This window comes from Mobula birostris, chromosome 2, assembly GCF_030028105.1.
Source record: "Mobula birostris isolate sMobBir1 chromosome 2, sMobBir1.hap1, whole genome shotgun sequence".
Taxonomy (NCBI): Eukaryota; Metazoa; Chordata; class Chondrichthyes; order Myliobatiformes; family Myliobatidae; genus Mobula; species Mobula birostris.
The window spans coordinates 177,318,450-177,341,107 of record NC_092371.1 but is presented as its reverse complement, the minus strand read 5'-3'; the positions used below and the strand labels follow the sequence as shown (position 1 = coordinate 177,341,107).

Here is a 22,658-nt window from a genome sequence, read left to right as displayed (position 1 = left end):
ATCTTTTCTTCATCAACTTTTCTGATAACATCCTCAAGAAACTTAGTTTAAGTTTTAGGTTAGACATGATCTAACATGTTATCTCAGGGTTGTCAAGAGGAAATCTTGCCTAAAAAATCTGTTCAAGTTCTTTGAAGAAGTAACAGAAAGGATTGACAAAGGAATGTCAGTGGATGTTGTTTACTTGGATTTTTAGAAGGCCTTTGACAAGGTGCCATACTGCTTAATAAGGTAAGAGCCCATGGTATTGCAGGAAAATACTGTAATGTTAGCATGGATAGAAGATCAGCTAAATGGCAGGAGGCAAAGAATGGGAATAAAGGGGAGCTTTTCTGGTTGGCTGCCTGTGACATGTGATGCTCCACAGTGGTCGATATTGGGAGTGCTTCTTTTCGTGTTACGTGTCAACGATTTGGATAACAGAATCGATGGCTCTGTGGTTAAACTTGCAGACAATATGAACATTGGTGGAGGGGAAGGTGGTATTGAGGAAACAGGGAAGGACATAGACAGATTGGGAGAATGGGCAAAGAAGTGGCAGATGGAATATCATGCAGGGAAGTGCATGGCCATGCACTTTGGTTGAATGAATAAAGGTATAGATAATTCTCTAAACAAGGAGAAAATTCAAAAATCAAAGGTGCAAAGAGACTTCCCTAATGACTAACTTGCAGATTGAATCAGTGGTGAGAATCAGAATCAGGTTTATTATCACCAGCATGTGTCATGAAATTTGTTAACTTAGCAGCAGCAGTTCAATGCAATACATAATAATACAGAGAGAACAAACAAACAAACAAATAAATTAATAAATAAATTGCAATAAGTATATGCACGCATATTGGATAGATTCAAAATAATGCAAAAGTAGAAATAATATATTTTAAAAAGTGAGGTAGTGTTCATGGGTTTAATATTCATTTAGGAATCCGATGGCAGAGGAGAAGAAGCTGTTCCTGAATCACTGACTGTGTGCCTTCAGGCTTCTGTACCTCCTTCCTGATGGTAACAATGGGAAGAGGGCATACCCTGGGTTATGACGACCTTGAATAATGGATATTGTGTTTCTGAAGCACTGCTCCTTGAAGATGTCTTGGGTACAATGGAGGCTAGTACCCAGGATGGAGCTGACTAATTTTGCAATTTTCTGTAGCTTCTTTCGGTCCTGTGCAGTAGCCCCCACCCATACCAGACAGTGATGTAGCCTGTCAAGAGCTCTCCACAGAACATCTGTAGAAGTTTTTGAGTGTTTAGTTGACAAACCAAATCTCTTCAAACTCCTAATAAAGTATAGCCACTGTCTTGGCATCCTTACAGTTGCATCAATATGTTGGGACCAGGTTAGATCCTCAGAGACCTTGACACCCAGGAACTTGAAACTGCTCACTCTTTCCACCTCTGATTTCTCTATGAGGATTGGTATGTGTTCCCTCATCTTACCCTTCCTGAAATCCACTATCAAATCTTTTGTCTTACTGGCATTGAGTGCAAGGCTGTTGCTGTGAACCAGTCAACTAGCTGGTATATCTCGCTCCTGTATGCCTTCTCATCTCCATGTGAGATTCTAACAACAATGGTTATATCATCAGCAAATTTATAGATGGTATTTGAGCTATGCCTAACTACACAGTCATGGATATACAGAGAGTAGAGCAGTGGGCTAAACACACACCCCTGAGGTGCGCCAGTGCTGATCGTCAGTGAGGAGAGATATTATCACCAATCTGCATAGATTGTGTTCTTCAGGTTAGGAAGTGGAGGATCCAATTGCAGAAGGAGGTATAGAGGCCCAGGTTTGTAACTTATCAATCAGGATTGTGGGAAGGATGGTGTTAAACGCTGAGCTATAGTCAACAAACAGCATTCTGACATAAATGTTTGTATTGTCCAGATGACCTAAGGCTGTGTGAAGAGCCACTGAGATTGCGTCTGCCATAGATCTATGGTGATGAAAGGCAAATTGCAATGGGTCCAGGTCCTTGATGAGGCAGAAGTTGATTCTAGCCATGACCAACCTCTCAAAGCATTTCATCACTGTAGGTGTGAGTGATACTGGACGATAATCATTAAGGCAGCTTGCACTGCTCATTTTGGGCACTGTTATACTTGTTGCTTTTTTGAAGCAGGTGGAAACTTCCAACTGTAGCATTGAGAGGTTGAAAATGTTCTTGAATGCTCCCACCAGTTGGATGGCACAAATTTTCAGAGCCTTACCAGGTACTCCATCAGGGCCTGCTGCCTTGCAAAGGTTCACCTTCTTTAAAGGTAGGCTAACCTCGTCCTCCAAGACAGAGATCACAGGGTCACCGGGTACAGCAGGGATCTACACAACTGTCGTTATATTTTCCCTTTCAAAAAAGGCAAATGCAATGTTAGTATTAATTTCAAGAGGACTAGACTATAAAAACAAGGATGTACGCAATGCTGAGGTTTTATAAGCCATTGGTCAGACTGCACTTGGAGTTCTGTGAGCAGATTTGGGTCTATTATCTAAGAATAGATGTGCTGGCATAGGAGAGGATTCAGAGGAGATTCACATGAATAATTCTGGGAATAAAGGGTTGGATGTAAGCAGCATTTGATGGCTTTGGGGCTGTACTCACTAGCGTTTAGAAGAATGGGGGGGAGGGGGTTCTCATTGAAACATATCGAATATTGAAAGGCCTAGATAGAGTAGATATAGAGATGATGTTTCCTAGAGTGGGCAAGTCTAGGACCAGAAGGCACAGCCTCAGGATAGAGGAATATTCACTTAGATAAGAATTTCTTTAGCCAGAGGGTGTGAATCTGTGGAATTCATTGACACAGATGCCTGTGGAGGCCAAATGATTGGGAATATTTGAAATGGAGGTCGATAGATTTTCGTTTAACCATGGTGTCAAAGGCTACAGGGAGAAAGTGAGAGAATAAGGTTGAGATGGATAATAAATCAGCTAGCATGGAATGGCCTAGTTCTGCTCCTACGTCTTACGGTCTTATGTATATGGTGACATACAGTATGTGTACTTGGATAATAAATTCTCTTTGAATTTCTTGAACTTTGTACAAACTATGTTGACGATCCCTCATGATTGTGTCAATGTGTTGGGCACAGGATAGTTCCTCTGAGATATTGACACCCAGAAACTGGAAGCTGCTCACCCTTTCCATTGCTGTCCCCTCACTGAGGATTGCTGTGAGTTCTTCTGAGTTTCTCTTCCGAAGGATGCCAGTATAAAGAGGTCACTGCATCTTCCTGTATTGACTTCCTATTTCTTTACTGGGAACCATTGTGGGACTATGATGCAAAGTTGGGTTGAACTGTTTTCAAGTGTTGATAGTGTTGGTCAAAACCACCAATGGCCACCTACACAGCAAGTAGGAATAAAAGGGGCCTTTTCTGGTTGGCCGCTGGCAACCAGTGGTGTTCCGCAGGGGTCAGTATTGGCACTGTTACTTTTCACATTGTTTGTCAGTGATTTGGATAATGGAATTCATGGCTTTGTGGCAAAGTCTGCAGATAATACGAAGAAACTTAGAGGGCTAGGTAGTGCTGAGGAAGCAATGCGATTGCAGCAAGACTTATTCAAATTGGAAGAATTGGTAAAAAAAAAGTGACGGATGGAATGCAGTTTTGGGAAATGTATGATAGTGCATTTTGGTAAAAGGAACAATGGTGTGTAGTATTATCAAAATGGGAAGAAGGTTCAAACATCAAAGATACAGAGGTACTTGGGAATACTCATGCAAGACTCCCAGAAGGTTAATTTACGGGTTGTGTCTGTGGTCAAGAAGGCAAATGCAATGTTGGCATTCATTTCAAGAGGAATAGAATATAAGAACAATGAGATGATCCTGAGTCTTTATAAGAAACTAGTCAGGCCACACTTGGAGCATTGTCAACCGTTTCGGGCCCCATATCTCAGAAAGGAAGTGTTGTCATTGGAGAGAGTCCAGAGAAGGTTCACGAGGATGATTTTGGGCAGCTTTCATACAATAAGGATGAACTCTTGATCTCCTAATCTACCTCACTGTGGCCCTTGAACTCTATTTGTCTACATGAACTGCACTTTCTCTGTGACTGCTGCAGCATATTCTGCATTCCGTGTTCCTTCTCGCCACTTCAATGTATTGAGATATGGAATAATCTGTCTGGATGTCATGCAAACAAAAGTTTTTCATGACAATAATAAACCAATTACCAATCAGGGAAGATGTTGCTGTACGCCAGAGCTGTGGACAGGACAATGAGGAGCACAGTTCTATCTTGGCCTCCACCCCAGGCACGTCAGTCCAGGCCGATATCACAGGAAGGCAAGGCCGTATGGGAGTGGAGTCTCCAAATTCTTGCTTCACATCACCTTCAGTTAGCTTATTAATTTATCGTCATGCACACAAGGCTGTCATGAAATTCAATTCAAGAAGTATTGTAGGAAAGGCAAATAGCTTGGGGCCTGTATCAACACCTAGAATTATGATATTGTAGCCATTAGTGAGACCTGGTTTCAGGACAGACTGGAGAACTCTAGTGAGGCTTTATGGGTAGAACTGAGGAATAAGGAAGGTATGCCAACACTAATGGGGCTACATTATAGATTACTCAACAGTCCATGGGATTTAGAGGAACAACATTGTAGTGATCGCAGACTGTTGCAAGAAACATAAGGATGTTATAGTAGGTGATTTTATTTTTCCTCATATTGACTGGATCTCCAATACTGTAAAAGGACTAGTTGGGATAGGGTTTGTCAAATATGTTCAGGAAAGTTTTATTAATCAGTGCATGACAAAGCATACCCATCAAGATGGCGCTAGCGAACAATGATTCCTCAGGGGACATCTTCCAGGTAGCAAATCTTTCCAATTATTTCATACTTTCTATGCCTTCTGCTTGCTCTTTTTGTCTAGCTGTGTTAAGGAAATTGTAGGAGCTTGTGACGCACAGTTTGAATCTCAATCAAAGGATCAGGTGCTGTGCTGTGTCCAGGAAACTGTCTCATGGAGATCAGAGGTGGGGGGGGGTGCGGGGTTGGGCCGAAAAGGTCCGAGAGCACAAGCTAACCCATGGAAAGGACCAGAGACATAGTGCAGGAGTCATGAATTACTCCATCTCGATGAGATGGGGAAGATTGAAGCATTGAGGTGAATGTGGAGGTGGTCAGCGATGGCTTAGCGTGAGACGGTCAGCAGCCGGATTGGTGTGTTCGGACCCAGGTTGGTGGCATTCAGACTTGGGTTGATGGTCTCTCTTTACAGAAGGGCTGAGTTTGTGTGGCTGCTCTCCACATTTGCAGCACAGAGACATTTCCCATATTCTGAGTTTTATATGATTAGTGGAATGTACTTTATATTGGTTTCCTTCAGTTTTTCGGTATTTTCTTGTGGGTGATCTGTGAATCTTTAGTGTGTGTGTGTGGGGGGGCAGTTGGGGTTGGGGTTTGGTGCTACTGTCGCTATTTCTGCGAGTGAGGGGGACGGGAACTGCTACATGTAGAGGGTCATTGATTATTATCGTGGCTGTTTTTTGCTGCAGGTGAGGTGGGGATTTTGGGGCCTGCAGTTTTGTTTCTTTTCTTTGTCATGTCGGTTGGGGGGTGGTGATGTCTTTTCTATTCATCAACACCCATACTCTTTCAGTATTTAATGGCTATGTGGGGTAGACAAATATCAGAGTTGTATTTTACATGCATACTTTGACAATGAAAGGAACCTTTGAACATAGTAGTCCCAATGAGAGCGTGCGATAATCGATCTTGTCAGTACCTCCAGTTGAACTTTGTCATTTTGTGTGTTTTCCCCCGGCCACTAGTCTCTGGTTTTGTATTGCTATGTGCTCTTGTTTGTTTTCACGCCCCACGTGCTCCTGTTCTGCTCTGGCCCCTGTATCACTGAGTACTCTGCCTCTCACCTGTTTCTCAATATTACCTGTTTTGCTGCCGCTTCTGTCTCATTGTGCTCCACCTATCACCTGCCTCTCTGTTTATTGGTCAGTGTATTTTAGTCCTGTGTTTTCAACTATTTGTTGTTACATTGTGTCTGTGAGTTTTCCTGAGCCTTTCCAGCATTCATATCTGAATATCGACTCTGCCTGTTTCCCAATTCTGGTTTTCGGATTTCCCTGGAAGTTTTGATCCCCACCTGAACTTTGACGCTGACTTTGTTGCCTCTCTGGATTTGCTACTCAGTCAATATCATAGTGTGCACAGTACTTGGTCTGCGATTGGGTCCCTGCTTCAGCGCCGTGATAGAGAATAAGACAGGGCAGTTGACAAAAGTTTGTGTAGGAGAACACTTTGCATTTAGTGAACATATTGATATTAGGTTCAAAGTAAGTATGCAAAAAGATAGCACTGGTCTGTGGGTTGAGATTCTATATTGGAGAAAGGCCAATTTTGATGGTAACAGAAAGAACATGATAAGTGTGGATGAGGACAGGATGTTTTCTGATAAAGCTATGCTTAATAAGTGGGAGGCTTTCAAAGTGAAATTTTCAGAGTACAAAGCTTGTATGTACTTGTCAGAATCAAATTAGGTACTTATGGAGTATAAGAAATTCAAGAGGACACTTTAGAAAGCAATCAGAAGGGCAAAAAGAAGGCATGAGGTTTCCCTAGCAGACAAGGTTAAGAAGAATCTTAGGGATTCTATAGATATTTTAAGAGCAAAAGGATTGCAAGGGACAGAATTGGTTCTCTTGAAGATCAGGATGGTAACCTATACGTGGGGACAATTAAGATCTATAATTCCCTTAAATTCCCTGAAAATCTATAATTCCCACTGCTCAATACAAGAGGACATGGCTTTAAAGTAAGGGGTGGGAAGTTCAAGGGGGATATTAGAGGAAGGTTTTTTACTCAGAGAGTGGTTGGAGCATGGAATGCACTGCCTGAGTCAGTGGTGGAGGCAGATACACTAGTGAAGTTTAAGAGACTACTAGACAGGTATATGGAGGAATTTAAGGTGGGGGCTGAATATGGGAGGCAGGGTTTGAGGGTCAGCACAACATTGTGGGCTGAAGGGCCTGTACTGTGCTGTACTATTCTATGTTATATGTTCTATGAAAGTGTCCGTGCTGATAGATAGGGCCTTAAAGAAAGGTTTTGGCCCGCTGGCCTTCAAAAAATAAGCACTGAATGCAGAACATGGGATGATATGTTGAAGTTTTATAAGATGTTGGTGAGGCCTAACTTGGAGTATTGTGTGCAGGTTTGGTCACCTACCTGCAGGAAAGATATAAACAAGATTGAAAGAGAACAGAAAAAAATTACAAGTATGTTGCTAGGACTCTGAGGATCTGAGTTATAAGGAAAGATTGAATAAGTTAGAACTTTATTCCTTGGAACACAGAAGACTGAGAGGATATTTGATAAAAATATACAAAATTATGAAGGGTATAGATTGTGTAAATGCAAGCAGGCTTTTTCCTCTGAGGTTGTGTGGGACTACAAATCTTCCAGTGGCCACACATTTTAATTCCACATCCCACTCCCATTCTGACATGTCTATCCATGGCCTTCTCTACTGTAAAGATGAAGCCACACTCAGGTTGGAGGAACAATACCTTATATTCCATCTGGGTAGCCTCCAACCTGATGGCGTGAACATTGACTTCTCTAACTTCTGCTAATGCCCCACCTCCCCCTCGTACCCCATCCGTTATTTATATACACACACATTCTTTCTCTCTCTTTCCTTTTTCTCCCTCTGTCCCTCAACTATACCCTTTGTCCATCCTCTGGGTTTTTCCCCCTTCCCCCTTTTCCTTCTCCCTGGGCCTCCTGTCCCATGATCCTCTCATATCCCTTTTGCCAATCACCTGTCCAGCTCTTGGCTCCATCCCTCCCCCTCCTGTCTTCTCCTATCATTTTGGATCTCCCCCTCCCCCTCCAACTTTCAAATCTCTTACTCACTCTTCCTTCAGTTAGTCCTGACGAAGGGTCTCGGCCTGAAACGTCGAATGCACCTCTTCCTACAGATGCTGCCTGGCCTGCTGCGTTCACCAGCAACTTTGATGTGTGTTGCTGTAATTTCCAGCATCTGCAGACTTCCTCGTGTCTGAGAATGATGCAGAGACTGTAGTGCTGTCCTTATGAAGTGTCTCGGCCCAACACATTGATTGCTGTTCCCCTCTGTAGGTTCTGCCTGACCTGCTGAGTTCCTCCACCACTCTGTGTGTGTATGTAATCTCTTGTGTTCGTAACAGTGCAGTCTGAAATAGTGCAACAGAAATGCTGAAGTGACAATAATGGAATAACTGAGAGAGGGAGAGTTAAAGCGTCAAAGAACATGACACTAGCTCCGGGAAGGGGGTGTGAGAGAGGTGACCAGTTCAGTTTTTCAGCAGTGAGGAAGAAGCTGTTCTTGAGTCTGTGGTCTGGGCTTTCAAGCTCCTGCATGAACTGATGATACTGTCAGCCTTCCTAAAGCAACACACCATAAAGATGGACTGGACGGAAGGAGTGACAAGCCTGTGAGGACCATAAAACAGTACAGCACAGGAACAGGCCCCCTGGCTCACAAAATTATGCCAAACAATTAAATTAGTAATCAAATGGCCAATTAAACAAATCCCCTCTGCCTACACATATCCTTCCATTTTCCTCATACCGATGTATCTACCTCTTAATAGTCTCTGATGTATCTGTCTCTACCACCATCCCATGCATCCACCACTCTCTGTGTAAAAAAAAACTTGCCCCTCACATCTCCTTTGAAATTACTCCCTCGAACCTGAATGCATGCCCTTTGGTATTATACATTTCAACCCTGGGGAAAAAAGATACTGTCAGTCTGACTAATAAATGCAAGCATATGACATACCTTCTGAACCACCTTTTCAACCTGTGTACTCCCTGTCGGGGAGCTGTCATCCCTCTGCTCATTTCTCTACTGCCCTTAATAGTGTACTCTCTCTTTACATTTTTGACCTCGCAAGGTGCAATACTTCACATTAGGCCAGGTTAAACTCCATCTTCCATTTCTCACAATCAAGTTGATTATCACTGGCATGTGTTGTGAAATTTGTTAACTTAGCAGCAGCAGCTCAATACAATACATAATATAGAAGAAAAATAAACAAAATAATAATAATAAAGAAATCAATTACAGTATGCGTATATTGAATAAATTAAAAATTATGCAAAAAACAAATAATATATACTAAAAAAGTGAGGTAGTGTCCAAGGTTTCAATGTCCATTTAGTTATCGGTTGGTAGAGGGGAAGAAGCTGTTTCTGAATTACTGAGTGTGTACCTTCAGGCTTCTGTACCTCCTACCTGATGGTAGCAGTGAGAAAAGGGCATGCCCTGAGTGCTGGAGGCCCATAACTGCAACCTATCCATTGCCCAATGTATTCTTTGCCAGTTTTCTATGCTATCCATAACACCACCAATCTTCGTAACATCTGCAAACTTAATAACCCTCCCATCTACATTTTTGTCCAGCTATTGAAGTAAACTATTTAAAAAACCTTTATTTTTTGAAAATCCTGCTGTTGGACTGGATGGAAGGAAGTGATAACAGGGTTATGTTCACCATTCCACTTGAGCAAACAACTAGCCGTTTTGTCTTGATGAAGTTAAGAGCGAGGTTGTAGTTGTGACATGATCACACTGTGCTTCCCCTTGTAAGAGGACAGACGTCGATTCATCCAATCTGGAGAAACCATGCTGCTGAATTAAACCATGTCAGTAGTAAATTGGTTTATTATTGTCATGTGTACGAAGGTATAGTGAAAAATTTGTCTTGTATGCCATTGTACAGGTCAATTCATTACAGCAGTGCATTGAGGTAGTACAAAGGAAAATGATAACAGGATAAAGTGTTACAGAGAAAATGCAGTGCAGGCAGACAATACGGAGTGAGGTGACGTCAAGAATCCATCTTGTGGTACTTGATAACTGTTCAATAGTCTTATAACAGTGGGGTGGAGGCTGTCCTTCAGCCTGGTGGTACAACATCATCAATGCAGGGAAAGGTAGTGATGACTTGTCACAAAATAACCTGTAAAGGAAGGACAAGTATTTGTCACTCTAAATACTTCACACCAGTGTTACTGTAAAGTACAGGGCAACATATAATTAAATGTCTGATATAGATTTGCTGTTGTCCTAAACAAGCTACTGTCTCCCTCGCCTGTGACTTTAGTGGTTGGTTGTTTCCGAAGTCCTCCACCAAACTTTCTCTGATGGTTTGTCGAACACTCCAAGTGCTGATCACTTCTGCTTTTCCATGTGGACAGGAAGAGGTTTCTCCTTATAGCCTCTGGGCATTTTCAATGTTTGCACAATCTCTAATTCTTATAATTTCCTCAAGCTGAACGGTTCCAAAGTGCAGAGGAAATGGTCTCGTTATATAACAGAGAACATTACAGCGGAGTACAGGCTCTTTGGCCCACAATATTTTGCCAACCTTTTAATCTACTCCAAGATCAATCTAACTCTTCTCTTCTACATTCAATTTCTGCACAATCACTAAATCTTATCATTTACTCAAAGCAGATGGTTCAACAGATGATCTTATGATATTATTACTGTTCAAAGGTAGCCCACTAAATTCAAATAAACATCCTTTTAGTGAATATTAATCCACAAGTTCCTTAACAGTTTCTTGCGGGTACCTCAATAACAATCAATATAATGGGAAGTAAAACCAATCTCTATCTCTAACAAGGTTGTGCAAAAGTCATAGACTCATAGAATACTACAGCACAGAAATAGTCTCTGTCCTATCTAGTCCTGCTGAACAGTAATTCTTCCCAGTCCCGTTGACCTGCATCCAGACCACCGCCCTCCATACCCCTCCCATCCGTGCAATTACCCAAACTTCTCTTTGTTTGCAGTTAAACCCACATCTACGACTTCTGCAGGTAGCTTGCTCCACACTCTCTCAGTGAAGAGGTACCCCCTTAAATATATCACCTTTCACCATCATCCTATGACATCTGGTTGCTAGTTTCACCCAACCTCAGTAAGAAAAGCCTGCTGCTTGCATTTACCCCATCTATACTCCTTATAGTTTAGTATACTGTATTTCTATCAAATCTCCCCTCGTTCTCCTTCGCTCCAGGGAATAAAGTCCTTTCCCCATGACTTAGATACACAAGTCCTGGCGGCATTTCCGTAAATTTTCTCTGTACTCTTTTCAATCTTAATGAAATATTGAAATAAGTCTGATGATTGTACTGTAAACTACATTGGTGTGAGATGGTCCTTTTCATTGACAGTAATGGAGAAGATGCCATTTGCTGTTTTGAGCAGCAGCAATGTGAAATAATAAAAAAAACAGTTAAATTTCTTGGGCAAGTATGGGATCACTTGTACAATTTGAAACAGATGATCCACAAAACTGATTTCCCTCAAGAATGTTTTGAATGATTTCTGCCAACCATGGTAAGGGAAAGGAACTGTAAACTGGGTTATTTTAAGTTCTGTTCCCACCAGCAAGAATTGTGTCAAAGTTGGAAGTAGGAGGGTGGGGGTGGGGCAGCAAGGAACTGATTGGACGGCAATGTTTAAAATTTTGTCCAATTTCTCCACATTGCACAATGAGCTCATGTTTAAAGGTTCCAGTCTCAACAGTAAGCAATGGACATGGAATCTGTTACAGGCACAATGGGGGGCCACGCCATGTAACACTGAGAGTGATATATGAGAATGAATTTGAAGATGTTTGAGAACTGCACTGTTTACTGGAAGCCACATGATAAATGTACTCTGTTCAACCTAACTTCCTCCAAATTAAGTTTTGTGCAGTTTAAACAATTAATAATTTTTGCTTTCCCAAAACCTGGTCGATTTCAAAGGGGATTGTTAGATTATTGATTACTTTGTGAAATTTTCTTATAGCATCTCAGTAACAATTTGTTCTCTGCTATGATTCATTAGCTTCAATACTCTCTTATATTCATTACAATGAGCGTTATTAAACATTTTGTCCTTAAAAGATTACTCCGTCCAGGCCATGCTTCTCTCACATAGTCGCAGGCTGCTTGGTGCAGGTGAAGTGGTAGTGGGCGACTGAATGTGCAGAGGATAGAGACTGAACACAGAATAGTGCAGCACAAGAACAGGCTATATTCAGGTCTGTGCTAATGATGCTGAATGAACCAAATCTCTTCTGCCTGCATAGGATGCTAATTCCTATATTCCTTGCAACACACACAAAATGCTGGAGGAACTCAGCAGGCCAGGCAGCATCTAGGAAAAGAGTACAGTCGGCGTTTTGGGCCAAAACCCTTCGGCAAGAGTCCTTTCGGGTTCATTTGTGTAAGTGCCTGAACGTATCTACTTCTGCCATTGCCCCGGTAGCTCATTCTAGGCACACACCATACTGTTAAAAAAAACTTGCCTTACAGATTTCCTTTAAACTTTCCTCCTCTCACCTTTAATGCATGTCCTCTGGCATTAGACATTTCGAGCTTGGGAAAACATTTCTGTCTGTATACTCTATTTATTTCTCTCATAATCTCATAAACTTCTGTCAGGTCTCTCCTCACTCTCAATCACTCCAGAGAAAACAGCACAACTTTGTCCAACCCTCAACAACAGGAATATAGGAATATCACTTTGGATACTGTTGGGGGGGGGGGGTTGACCTAACAGTGGAAAGTCACAGTGCTTGGGTCTTTGGCTCTAAGTCTGTCTCTGTGACTCAGAAGGGCAGTTGGGGGGTGGGGGGGAAGAAAAGAAATGTTGTGGAATTGTTAGTTAGGAGAACAGGCAGGGGGTCCTGCGGGCAAAAATGAGATTCACAGATGGTATTTTGCCTTCCAGGTGCCAGGGGCTGGGACATCTCAGACTGAGTCTTCAGCATTCTTAAGTGAAAGAGTTAACTGCCAGAGGCTGTGGTTCATGCAGGTACCAATGACATGGGTAGGACAAGTGATGAAATTCTGCATAGGGAATTCAGGGAGTTGGGTGCTAAGTTAAAGGGCAGGACCCTCAGGGTTGTGATCTCAGGATTTCTACCCATATTATGTGCTAGGGAGCCCAGAACTAGTAAGATAATACCATTTAATACATGGCTAAGGAGTTGGTGTAGGAGCAAGAGCCTAAGATTTTTGGATCATTGGGCTCTCTTCCAGCGAAGGTAGGACCTGTATAGAAGGGACTGTTTGCGCCTTTAACTGGAGGGGTACTGATATCCTAGCGTGAAGGTTTGTTAATGCTGCAAGGTGTGGGTTAAACTAGAGTTGCAGGGGGATCAGAACCAGAGAGCCAGAACAGTTAGTGGAGACCTCAGACAAAGTTAGGAATCAAAAGACAGCATGGTGTGATTTGTGTCCTGATCTGTGTATATTTCAATGCAAGAAGTATTGTAGGAAAGGTGGATGATAGTGCTGAAGATGGGCTAGCTGGTTTACAAACAGAGGCAATGTGTAGTGAGGAGGGGTTGTTGGTAGTGCAAAATTGCAGTCAACAGGATGAGTTGTAACGTAAAAGGCAGACAAAATTGAAAAGGATTCAACACTGAAGGTTTTATACTTGAATGCATGCAGTATTTGGAATAAGGTAGATGAATTTGTAGCATGGTTGCAGTTTGGCATGTATATTGCAGGCATCACTGAATCATGGCTGAAAGAAGATTAAAGCTGGAAGCTTAACGTCAAGGATACACATTGTATTGAAAGGACGGGGAGGAAGGCAAAAGGGGTGACATTGCTCTGCTGGTAAAAACATGAAATCAAATCATTAGAAAGAGGTGACATAGGGTTGGAAGGCGTTGGATCATTGTGGATAGAGTGAAGGAACTGCAAGGGTAAAAAGGCCCTGATGGGAGTTGTCTACAGACCCCCAAACAAGAGTAAGGATGTGGTCTACAAATTACAAAAGGAGATAGAACATGCATGCCTAAAGGGCAATGTTACAATCGTCATGGGGGACGTCAATATGCAGGTAGATTGGAAAAATCAGGCTGGTGCTGAATTCCAAGAGGGGGAAGTTTCTAGAATGCCTACAAGATGGCTTTTTAGAGCAGCTCGTGGTAGAGCCTACTTGGGAATCAGCTATTCAGGATTGGGTGTTTTGCAGTGAACCAGAACTGATAAGAGAACTTAAGGTAAAAAAACTCTCAGGGCAAAGTGATCATAATGATTGAATTCACCCTGAAATTTGAGGAGAATCTAAAGTCAGATGTATCAGTATTACAATAATGTGAAGGGAATTACAGAGGCACGAGAGAAGAGCTGGCCAAAATTGATTGGAAAAGAACACTGGTAGGGATGATAGCAAATCAGTGTGGCTGAAATTTCTGTAAGCAATTCGGAAGGCACAGGATATATGCTGTACATCCCAAAGAGAAATAAGAAATAAGGCAAGTTGACATAACCATGGCTGACAAGAGAAGTCAAAGCCAACATAAAAGCCAAAGAGATGGGGCATATAATAGAACAAAAATTAATGGGAAGTTAGAAGATTGGGAAGCTTTTAAAAACCAACAGAAGGCCACTAAAAAAAGCCACTAGAAGGTAATGATGGAATATGAAGGTAACCTAACCAATAATATTGAAAACAATACCAAAAGTTTCTTCAACTACATTAAAAGTGTAAAAGAGAGAAGAGAGTGGATATTGGACTGCTGGAAAACGATGCTGGAGAAATGGCAGATGAACCGAATAAATACTTTGGATCAGTTTTCACTGTGGAACACACTAGCAGTGTGGTGAAGTTCCAGGTGGCAGGTGTCGTGAAGTGTGTGAAGTTACCATGACTAAAGAAAGGCTCTTGGGAAACTAAAAGGTCTGAAGGTAGATAAGTCACCTGGACCAGTTGGTGTACAGCCCAGGGTTCTGAAAGAGGTGGCTGAAGAGATTGTCAAGACATTAGTAATGATCCTTAAAGAATCACTAGATTCTGTAATGGTTCCGGAAGAATGGAAAATTGCAAATGTCACTCCACTCTTTAAGAAGGGAGAGAGGCAGAAGAAACGGAACTATAAGCTAGTTAGTTTGACCTCAGTGGTTGGGAAGATGTTGGAGTCGATTACTAAGGATAAGGTTTCAGGTTACTTGGAGGCACATGATAAACTGGGCCAGTCATCATGGTTTCTTCAAGGGAAAATCTGTTGATGTTGTGTAGTTGGATTTGCAGAAGGCCTTTGGCAAGGTGCCACACATGAGACTTAACAAGTTAAGAGCCCATAGTATTACAGGAAAGAGTCTGGCATGGATAAAGCACTGGCTGATTGACAGAAGGCAAAGAGTGGGAATAAAGGAAGCATTTTCTGGTTGGCTGTCAGCGACTTGTGGTGTTCTATAGGGGTCTGTGTTGGGACTAATTCTTTTTACATTAGTGGTTTGGATGATGGAATTGATTGCTTTGTTGCAAAGTTTGCAGATGGTATGGAAATAGGTGGAGAGGCAGGTACTTTGAGGAAGTGGAGAGGCTATAGAAGGACTTAAGATAGATTAGAAGAATGAAGTCAGGCCATGAAGGGATGCAGGGAGAAGGCAGGAGATTGGGACTGAGAGGAAAACTGAACTAGTAATGATGAAATAGCAGAGCAGACTCGATAGGTCAAATACTGCCCAATATCTTATGGTCTCTCCTTCTAGTTCATACTTACTAATACATGCAGCATCCTGGTCAACCTCTCTGCACACTCCTCAAAGTTTCATATCTTTTTTGTAATGGACCCAAGTTTCAGCACATGCTTTCTAAGTTAAGAGGGGCAGAACTGCACTGCAATACTCCAAGTCTGGCCTAACCAATTTGTTACATTGCTACAACATGCCCAGACCAATGAAGGGAAGCATCTTTACCAAACTGTCTGTTTTTTGGTCATTTTCAGAGAGCTGTGGACTTCAACTCCAAAATCCCTCTGCCAATAACGTTGTGGGGCCCAGGTATTAACTATGTATTTTCCCCTTACAAAGTACTGTGAGCTCAGCAGATACTTAGGAGAGCTTATTTAGATAATGGTCAATGTAAGGATGTATAGATGTAGATCATTTCTACAACATCATATTGTATAGAGTATCCTGACTGGTTGCATCGCAGACTGGCATGGAAACTCTGCCCTTGAACGGAAAATCCTACAGAAAAGTAGTGGATACGGCCCAATTCACTATGGGTAAATCACTCCCCAGCACTGATTAAATCTACATAGAGAGGTTTTGCAGGAGTGCGACAGTCTTTGTTAAGAACCCTCATCTTTCAGGCCATGCTCTCTTCTCACTGCTGCCATTAGGAAGGAGTTCCAGGAGCCTGAGGACCCGCACCATCATGTTCAGGAACATTTATTACCCATCAGCCATCAGGCTCTTGAACCAGAGGGCATAACTTCACTCTCCCCAACACTGAATGTTCCCACACCCTATCTACTCATTTTCAAAGACTCTTCATCTCATGTTCTGGATATTCATTGCTTATTTATTTATTATTATTCATTTTTTTGTTTCTTTGTATTTACTGTGTATGCCTGCAAGAAAATGAATCTCAGGGTTGTATATGGTGACATTTAGGTACTTTGATAATATATTCACTTTGAACTTTGATATGTTTGAATGACCATGTTGATTCTGAGGCTTAATGTTCCCAAAAATTTCCAAGTGTACAAGCTTGCTCCTTGGAAACAAAATGTTACATTCAACTAGACTGGAACATTTCATGTGGCAAGTCTATCCGCCTCCTCAGAAGTTCCCTTACCTACTGGGTTCCATTGCTTATACTCTTGATTCCAGCACCTGCAGTCTCGTGTGTCCTTTTAATATTTATGTTGCGGTAATCAATAAATAATTTCTTCACTTTGCACTCGTGTTGTATATTGATTGAAATGAAATGAAACTACTGTGAATGCCTGCAAGAAAATGAACCTTAGTGTTGTATATGGTGGCATTTACGTACTTTGATCTTGAACTTTGAATCAGTTCATTCACCTCAACTGAATTGATTCTCCAACCTACAGAATCACTCTGCAACTCATGTTCTCTGTGTTACTGTTTTTATTTGCAGTTTGCCTTCTTTTGCACATTGGTTGTTTGTATTGGTTTATTGTATTCATTTAATGAATCTCAGGGTAGTATATGGTGAAATGCATGTACTTTGATAATAAATTTACTTTGACTATTGAAATGTGCTTATACATCCAACACAAGACATTCTGCAGATCCTGAGTAACACACATAAAATGCTGGAGTAACTCAACAGGTCAGGCAGCATTGATGTAATGAAATAAAGAGTCGACGTTTCTGGCCAAAACCCTTTATCAGGACTTACACACCCCATTGCCGAGTTATTTTGTAACCCAAGTTATCTATTTATTTTAATAAACAGGAAAAACTGGAATATCATATCAGGATGTCAACCACTCACTTACCAATGTTACTAAATGTATAGTCAAAAGAACCATCTTCAAATGATACACTGACAACAGGGAATATTTCAACATCTTTATAAAAACACGTGTACAAGCTCATTAAACTTGCTGAAGAACTTTAAAATCACACTATATAAAACAACCGAGAGATAATCATCAGAGACTATACTCTTAAAATGCAGATTTAAAAAAACTTCATTTTTCTGAGACACAATGTAGCTTCTTTACAAACCACTTCTTATAGAGGCAGAGTCATCTTCCACTGTGGTTCTCCTCTGTTCCAGAGTGTAGTTGTCCATACAGCAGATCTCATGTTTGGTAATACTGTCTGGAATGTGGGATGGGGTAAGAGAACAAAGAAACAATTACTGATTTGTGTTAACTAAAACACTGATAATATCCTTGGCTGATGACCCATTATCTGAAGAAAAATCTCTCCACAGATACTGCCTGACCAAAAGAGTCTTTTCAACATTTGTTGTCTATACTTGGAGACATACAGCATGGAAATAGACCCTTCAGGCCATCTGGTCTTTGCTGACCAAGGTGCTCATTTAAGTTAGACCAATTTACACCTTTCCTTTTCATATTCTTTTGTCATCTATTTGTCTTAATCAGACTTGCTGTGGACAAGAAAATATACAACTCCAAAAATATGTACAAGGGAAGAATTGTGTTCTCCACTCTAATGCCCCATTGGAACCTTATCGATTCTTTCACTGTGTACATAGTCTTTACCTCACAGGTTAGGCTATTTGTGGCCCATTGATTAGCTCCACCATTCCATCATGGTTGATTTATTATCTCTTTCAACCTCATTCTCCTGTCTTCTTCCCATAAACTTTGATGCCTTTACTAATCAAGAACCTTACAATCTTCGCTTTAAATATACCCAAGACTTCGTCTCCACAGCCATCTATGGCAATAACTTCCAGATTCACCACCCTTTGGCTAAAGTCCTCCTCATCTCTGCTCTAAATGGACGTTCCTCTATTCTGAGATTGTGCCCTCTGGTTCTGGACTGTAGGAAACATTCTCTCCACATCCATTCTATCAATGCCTTTCAAAATTCAATAGGCTTCCAATAAGATCCCTCTGCATTCTTCTAAACTCAAGCGGATACAGGCCTAGAGACATCATGAGCAACTCATACATTAACCCTTTCATTCCCGAGATCATTTTTGTGAACCTCCTCTGGATCCTCTCCAATGCCAGCATATCCTTTCTTAGATAAGGGGCTCAAAACTGCTCCCCATACTCCAAGTGCAGTCTGACCAATGTCTTATAAAGTCTCAAAGGAAATCATTTTGGACTTCAGGAAGGTGCAGACAAACCATCCCTCTCATGGTTCCTCTGTTAAGAGAATTAAGTGCATGAAGTTCCTGGGTGTTCACATCATGGATGACCTCACCTGGTCCCTTAATGTCACCTCCCTGAAAAAGAAGTCACAGAAGTACCTCAAGTTTCTAAGAAGATTGAGGCAATCAAGGCTCCCACCCCCCATCTTAACTGTGTTTTACAGAAGCACCATTGTGAATGTCCTGACAAGTTGCATCTCCATATGGTATGAGAGCAGCTGAGCATTGGACCAGCAGTCCCTTACAAAGGACTCTGAGAACAGCTGAGGAGATCATAGAGGTCTCCCTACCTTCCATCAGGAGCACAGCTTATGCAGGGCCCTTAGTATTATTAAGGATCCCACCCATCCGTCCAGCATCCTCTTTGACTTTCTACCATCAGACAGGAGACTATGATGCATAAAAACTAGAATGGTCAGGACGAGAAACAGTTTCTTCCCCCAGGAATTAGGCTTCTGACGTCCCAGCCGCATCATATTCGAAGTGTCACTGGTTAATCTGTTCTGTACCTTACAATATTTAATATTAATGTCCTTTAGTTTGTTATTTATATGTAATTTGACTGTAGATTTTATTCTTACCTTCAAGACTTATTGTTTTATGTGTACTACTGTGCTTCACACTCCAGTTTGAAGAAACGTCTTGTTTCTATATACATCATATGGTTTTATATGTTATATGCACGTAAGTAGTTAAATGATAATAAACGTCACTTGACTTGACTTGACTTGAATTTTACATCCTTCCTTTTATATCCTAGTACTCTTGAAAGGAATGCTAACATCGCATTTGCCTTTCTTAGCACTGACACAACCTGCAAGTTATCCTTTAGGGGATCTTGCACAAGGATTCCCAAGTCCCTTTGCACCACCATCACCCAGGACATGAATACTTCTCATCGCCACCATCAAGGAGGATGAGAACACACACTCACAATTTCAGGAACAACTTCTTTCCCTCTGCCATCAGATTTCTGAATGGACCATGAACCCATGAAGACTACTTCACTATTTTAAAAAAAATTGCTATTTTTTGCACAATTTATTTAAGTTTATATAACTGAAATAGAATCCTTGACTTCCTAACCAGAAGACCACAATCTGTGCAGATTGGAAATAACATCTCTGCCTCACTGACAATCAACAGTGGCGCACCACAGGGATGTGTGCTTTGCCCACTGCTCTGCCCTCTCTATACCATGACTGTGTGGCTAGGCACAGCTCAAATGCCCCCTCTAAATTTGCTGATGATACAACCGTTGTTAGCAGAATTTCAGATGGTGACGAAAGAGCGTACAGAAGCAAGATATACCAGTTAGTTGAGTGGTGTTGTAGTAACAACCTTGCACTCAACGTCAGCAAGACCAAAGAGCTGATTGTGGACTTCAGAAAGGGTAGAACAAGGGATCACAAACCAATCTTTATAAAGGGATCAGAAGTGGAGAGAGTGAGCAATTTCAAGCTCTGGGTGTCAAGATCTCTGAGGACCTAACATAGTGATCAGCTATAAAGAAGGCAAGACAGTGGCTATATTTCATTAGGGTGTTTGAGGAGATTTGGCCTGTCAACTAAAACACTTGAAAGCTGCTACAAATGTAGTGTGGAGAACATTCAGACAGGCTGCATCACCATCTGGTATTGGGATGTTACTGCACAAGATTGAAGTGACAGAAACTTGTAAAATTAGTCAGCTCCATCTTGGGTACTAGCCTCCGTAGTACCCAAGCCATCTTCAAGGAGCAGTGCCTCAGAAAGGTGGTGTCCATCATTAAGGACCTCCACCACCCAGGACAAGCCTGGGTGCCTGAAGGCACACACTCAGCGATTCAGGAACAGCTTCTTCCCCTCTGCCATCTGATTTCTGAATGGACATTGAACTCGTGAACACTACCCCACTACTTTTTTTGCAATACTTATTTTAACTTAACTATTTAATAGACTTATACTTAATGTAACTCATTTTCTTTGTTCTGTCTTTATCATGTACTACTACTGTAAAGCTAACAAAGTGTGGTTGCACTTTAAAAACTCTCCCGCACACGTTTCCTGTCATCATCAGACACGATGAACAACTACCAATGTACCTGCCTCATCCACTTCTTCTGACAATTCATTTCTTATACTGACTGCCTTCTAAGTGAAAAAGTTGACCGGCAGGCTCCTATTAATTCTCTCCTCTCTCTCATCCCCTAGCTCTTGATTCCAAATGCTGGGAAAAAGATATTGCGCGTTCTCTCTGTTTATAGCTCTTGTCACTTTATACACCTATGTAAGATTATCCCTCATTCTCCTTTGCTCCAGAGAAAACAGTTCCAACCCAATCAGCCTCTCTCCATAATTGAATCCTGAGTCCTGTTAACATCCTCTTAAATTGCATGTAAAGCACACTGCGGCAGACAGGAAGGCTCTACAACAGGGAGTCAAGACTGCCAAACATATCACTGGCACCAGCCTACTTGTATTCCACAAGTGCCTGGTGCCAGCCTGTTAGATAGTATGTTCTGTTCAAAGAGCATACATACAGAAAGGTGCCGGTGAGGGGTCAGTAACATTATAAGGGATCCCACCCACCCTGCTCATGCTTGCTCCACTCCCATCAAGGAGGCTACAGAGCATCCATTATAGGACACCAGACTTAAGAATGGTCACTTTCCCAAGGCAGTAAGGCTGATCAATACCTCCACCCACTAACCCATCCCCTACTTTCCCAACCACTGTTACTTTATCTTTTCCTGTCAGTCACCTTATGTACTCCTGTCCCAATCATCACTTTATAGACCTACAATCAACCTATTTCTTCATCATCATTATAAGACCATGACATAGGAGCAGATACAGGCAATATGGCCTATGGAGTCTGCTCCAGCATTCAATCATGGCTGATCCCTTTTCTCTCCTCCTCAGCCCTACTCTGCAGCCTTCTCTTTCTAACCTTTAATGCCGTGTCCAGTCAAGCACCTATCAACCTTTGCCTTAAGTATGCCCAATGACCTGGCCTCCACAGCTGCCCGTGGTAACAAATTCCACAAATTCACCACCCTCTGGCGAAAGAAATTTCTCTGAATCTGTTTTAAAAGGACACCCCTCTATCCTGAGGCTGTGCCCACTTGTCCTAGACTCCCCCCACCATGGGAAACATGCTTTCCTTATCTACTCTTGTCTCAACCTTTCAAAAATCGAAAGGTTTCAATGAGATCCTCCCTCACCTTTCTGAATTCCAGCAAGTACAGACCCAGAGCCATCAAATGTTCCTCATATGATAACTCTTTCATTCCCAGAATTATCCTTGTGAACCTCAAATGAATCCTCTCCAATGCCAGCACATCTTTTCTAAGATGAGGAGCCCAAAACTATTCACAATACTCAAGGTGAGGCCTCAGCAGTACCTTATAAAGCCTCAGCATCACATCCCTGCTCTTATATTCTAGACTTCTTGAAATGAATACCAACATTGCATTTGCCTTCCTCACCACCGACTCAACCTGCAAGTTAACCTTCAGGGTGTTCTGCACAAGGACTCCCAAATCCCTTTGCATCTCAGGTGTTCGGATTTTCTCCCCGTTTAGAAAATATCCTGCACATTTATTTCTACTTCCAAAGTGCATGTCCATGCATTTTCCAACATTGTATTTCATTTGGCACTTTCTTGCCCATTCTCCTAATCTGTCTAAGGGGAAAGAAGGATCAGCCATGATTGAATGGCTGATCAGACTCGCTGGGCCAAATGACCTAATTCTGCTCCCATGTGTTATAGTCTAAGTCCTTCTGCAGCCTACTTGTTTCCTCAACACCACCTGCCCTTCCACCAGTCTTCATATCATCTGCAAACTTGGCAACAAAGCCATCTATTCCATCATCTAAATCATTGACATACAGCATAAAAAGCAGTCCCAACACCGACCCCTGCAGAACACCACTTCTGGCAGGCAACCAGAAAAGGATCCTTTTATTCCCACTCACTACCTCCTACCAATCAACCATGCCTGTGTTGTGCCGTGTTGTGTG

General features: G+C 41.8%; 1 protein-coding gene across 1 annotated transcript in view; it reads right to left on the bottom strand.

The window, feature by feature from the left end:
• Window positions 1–9,907: 9,907 nt before the first annotated feature.
• Window positions 9,908–22,658, bottom strand: part of mcph1 (microcephalin 1) — a 286,557-nt gene continuing 273,806 nt past the window's right edge. Inside the window, exons 15-16 of the mRNA XM_072251122.1 lie at window positions 17,529–17,624; window positions 9,908–9,982 (exon numbers count right to left, since the gene is read on the bottom strand). Of these exons, the coding sequence (XP_072107223.1) occupies window positions 9,942–9,982; window positions 17,529–17,624 (137 nt within the window). The 3' untranslated portion in view covers window positions 9,908–9,941. The remainder of the gene's footprint in view (window positions 9,983–17,528; window positions 17,625–22,658) is intronic.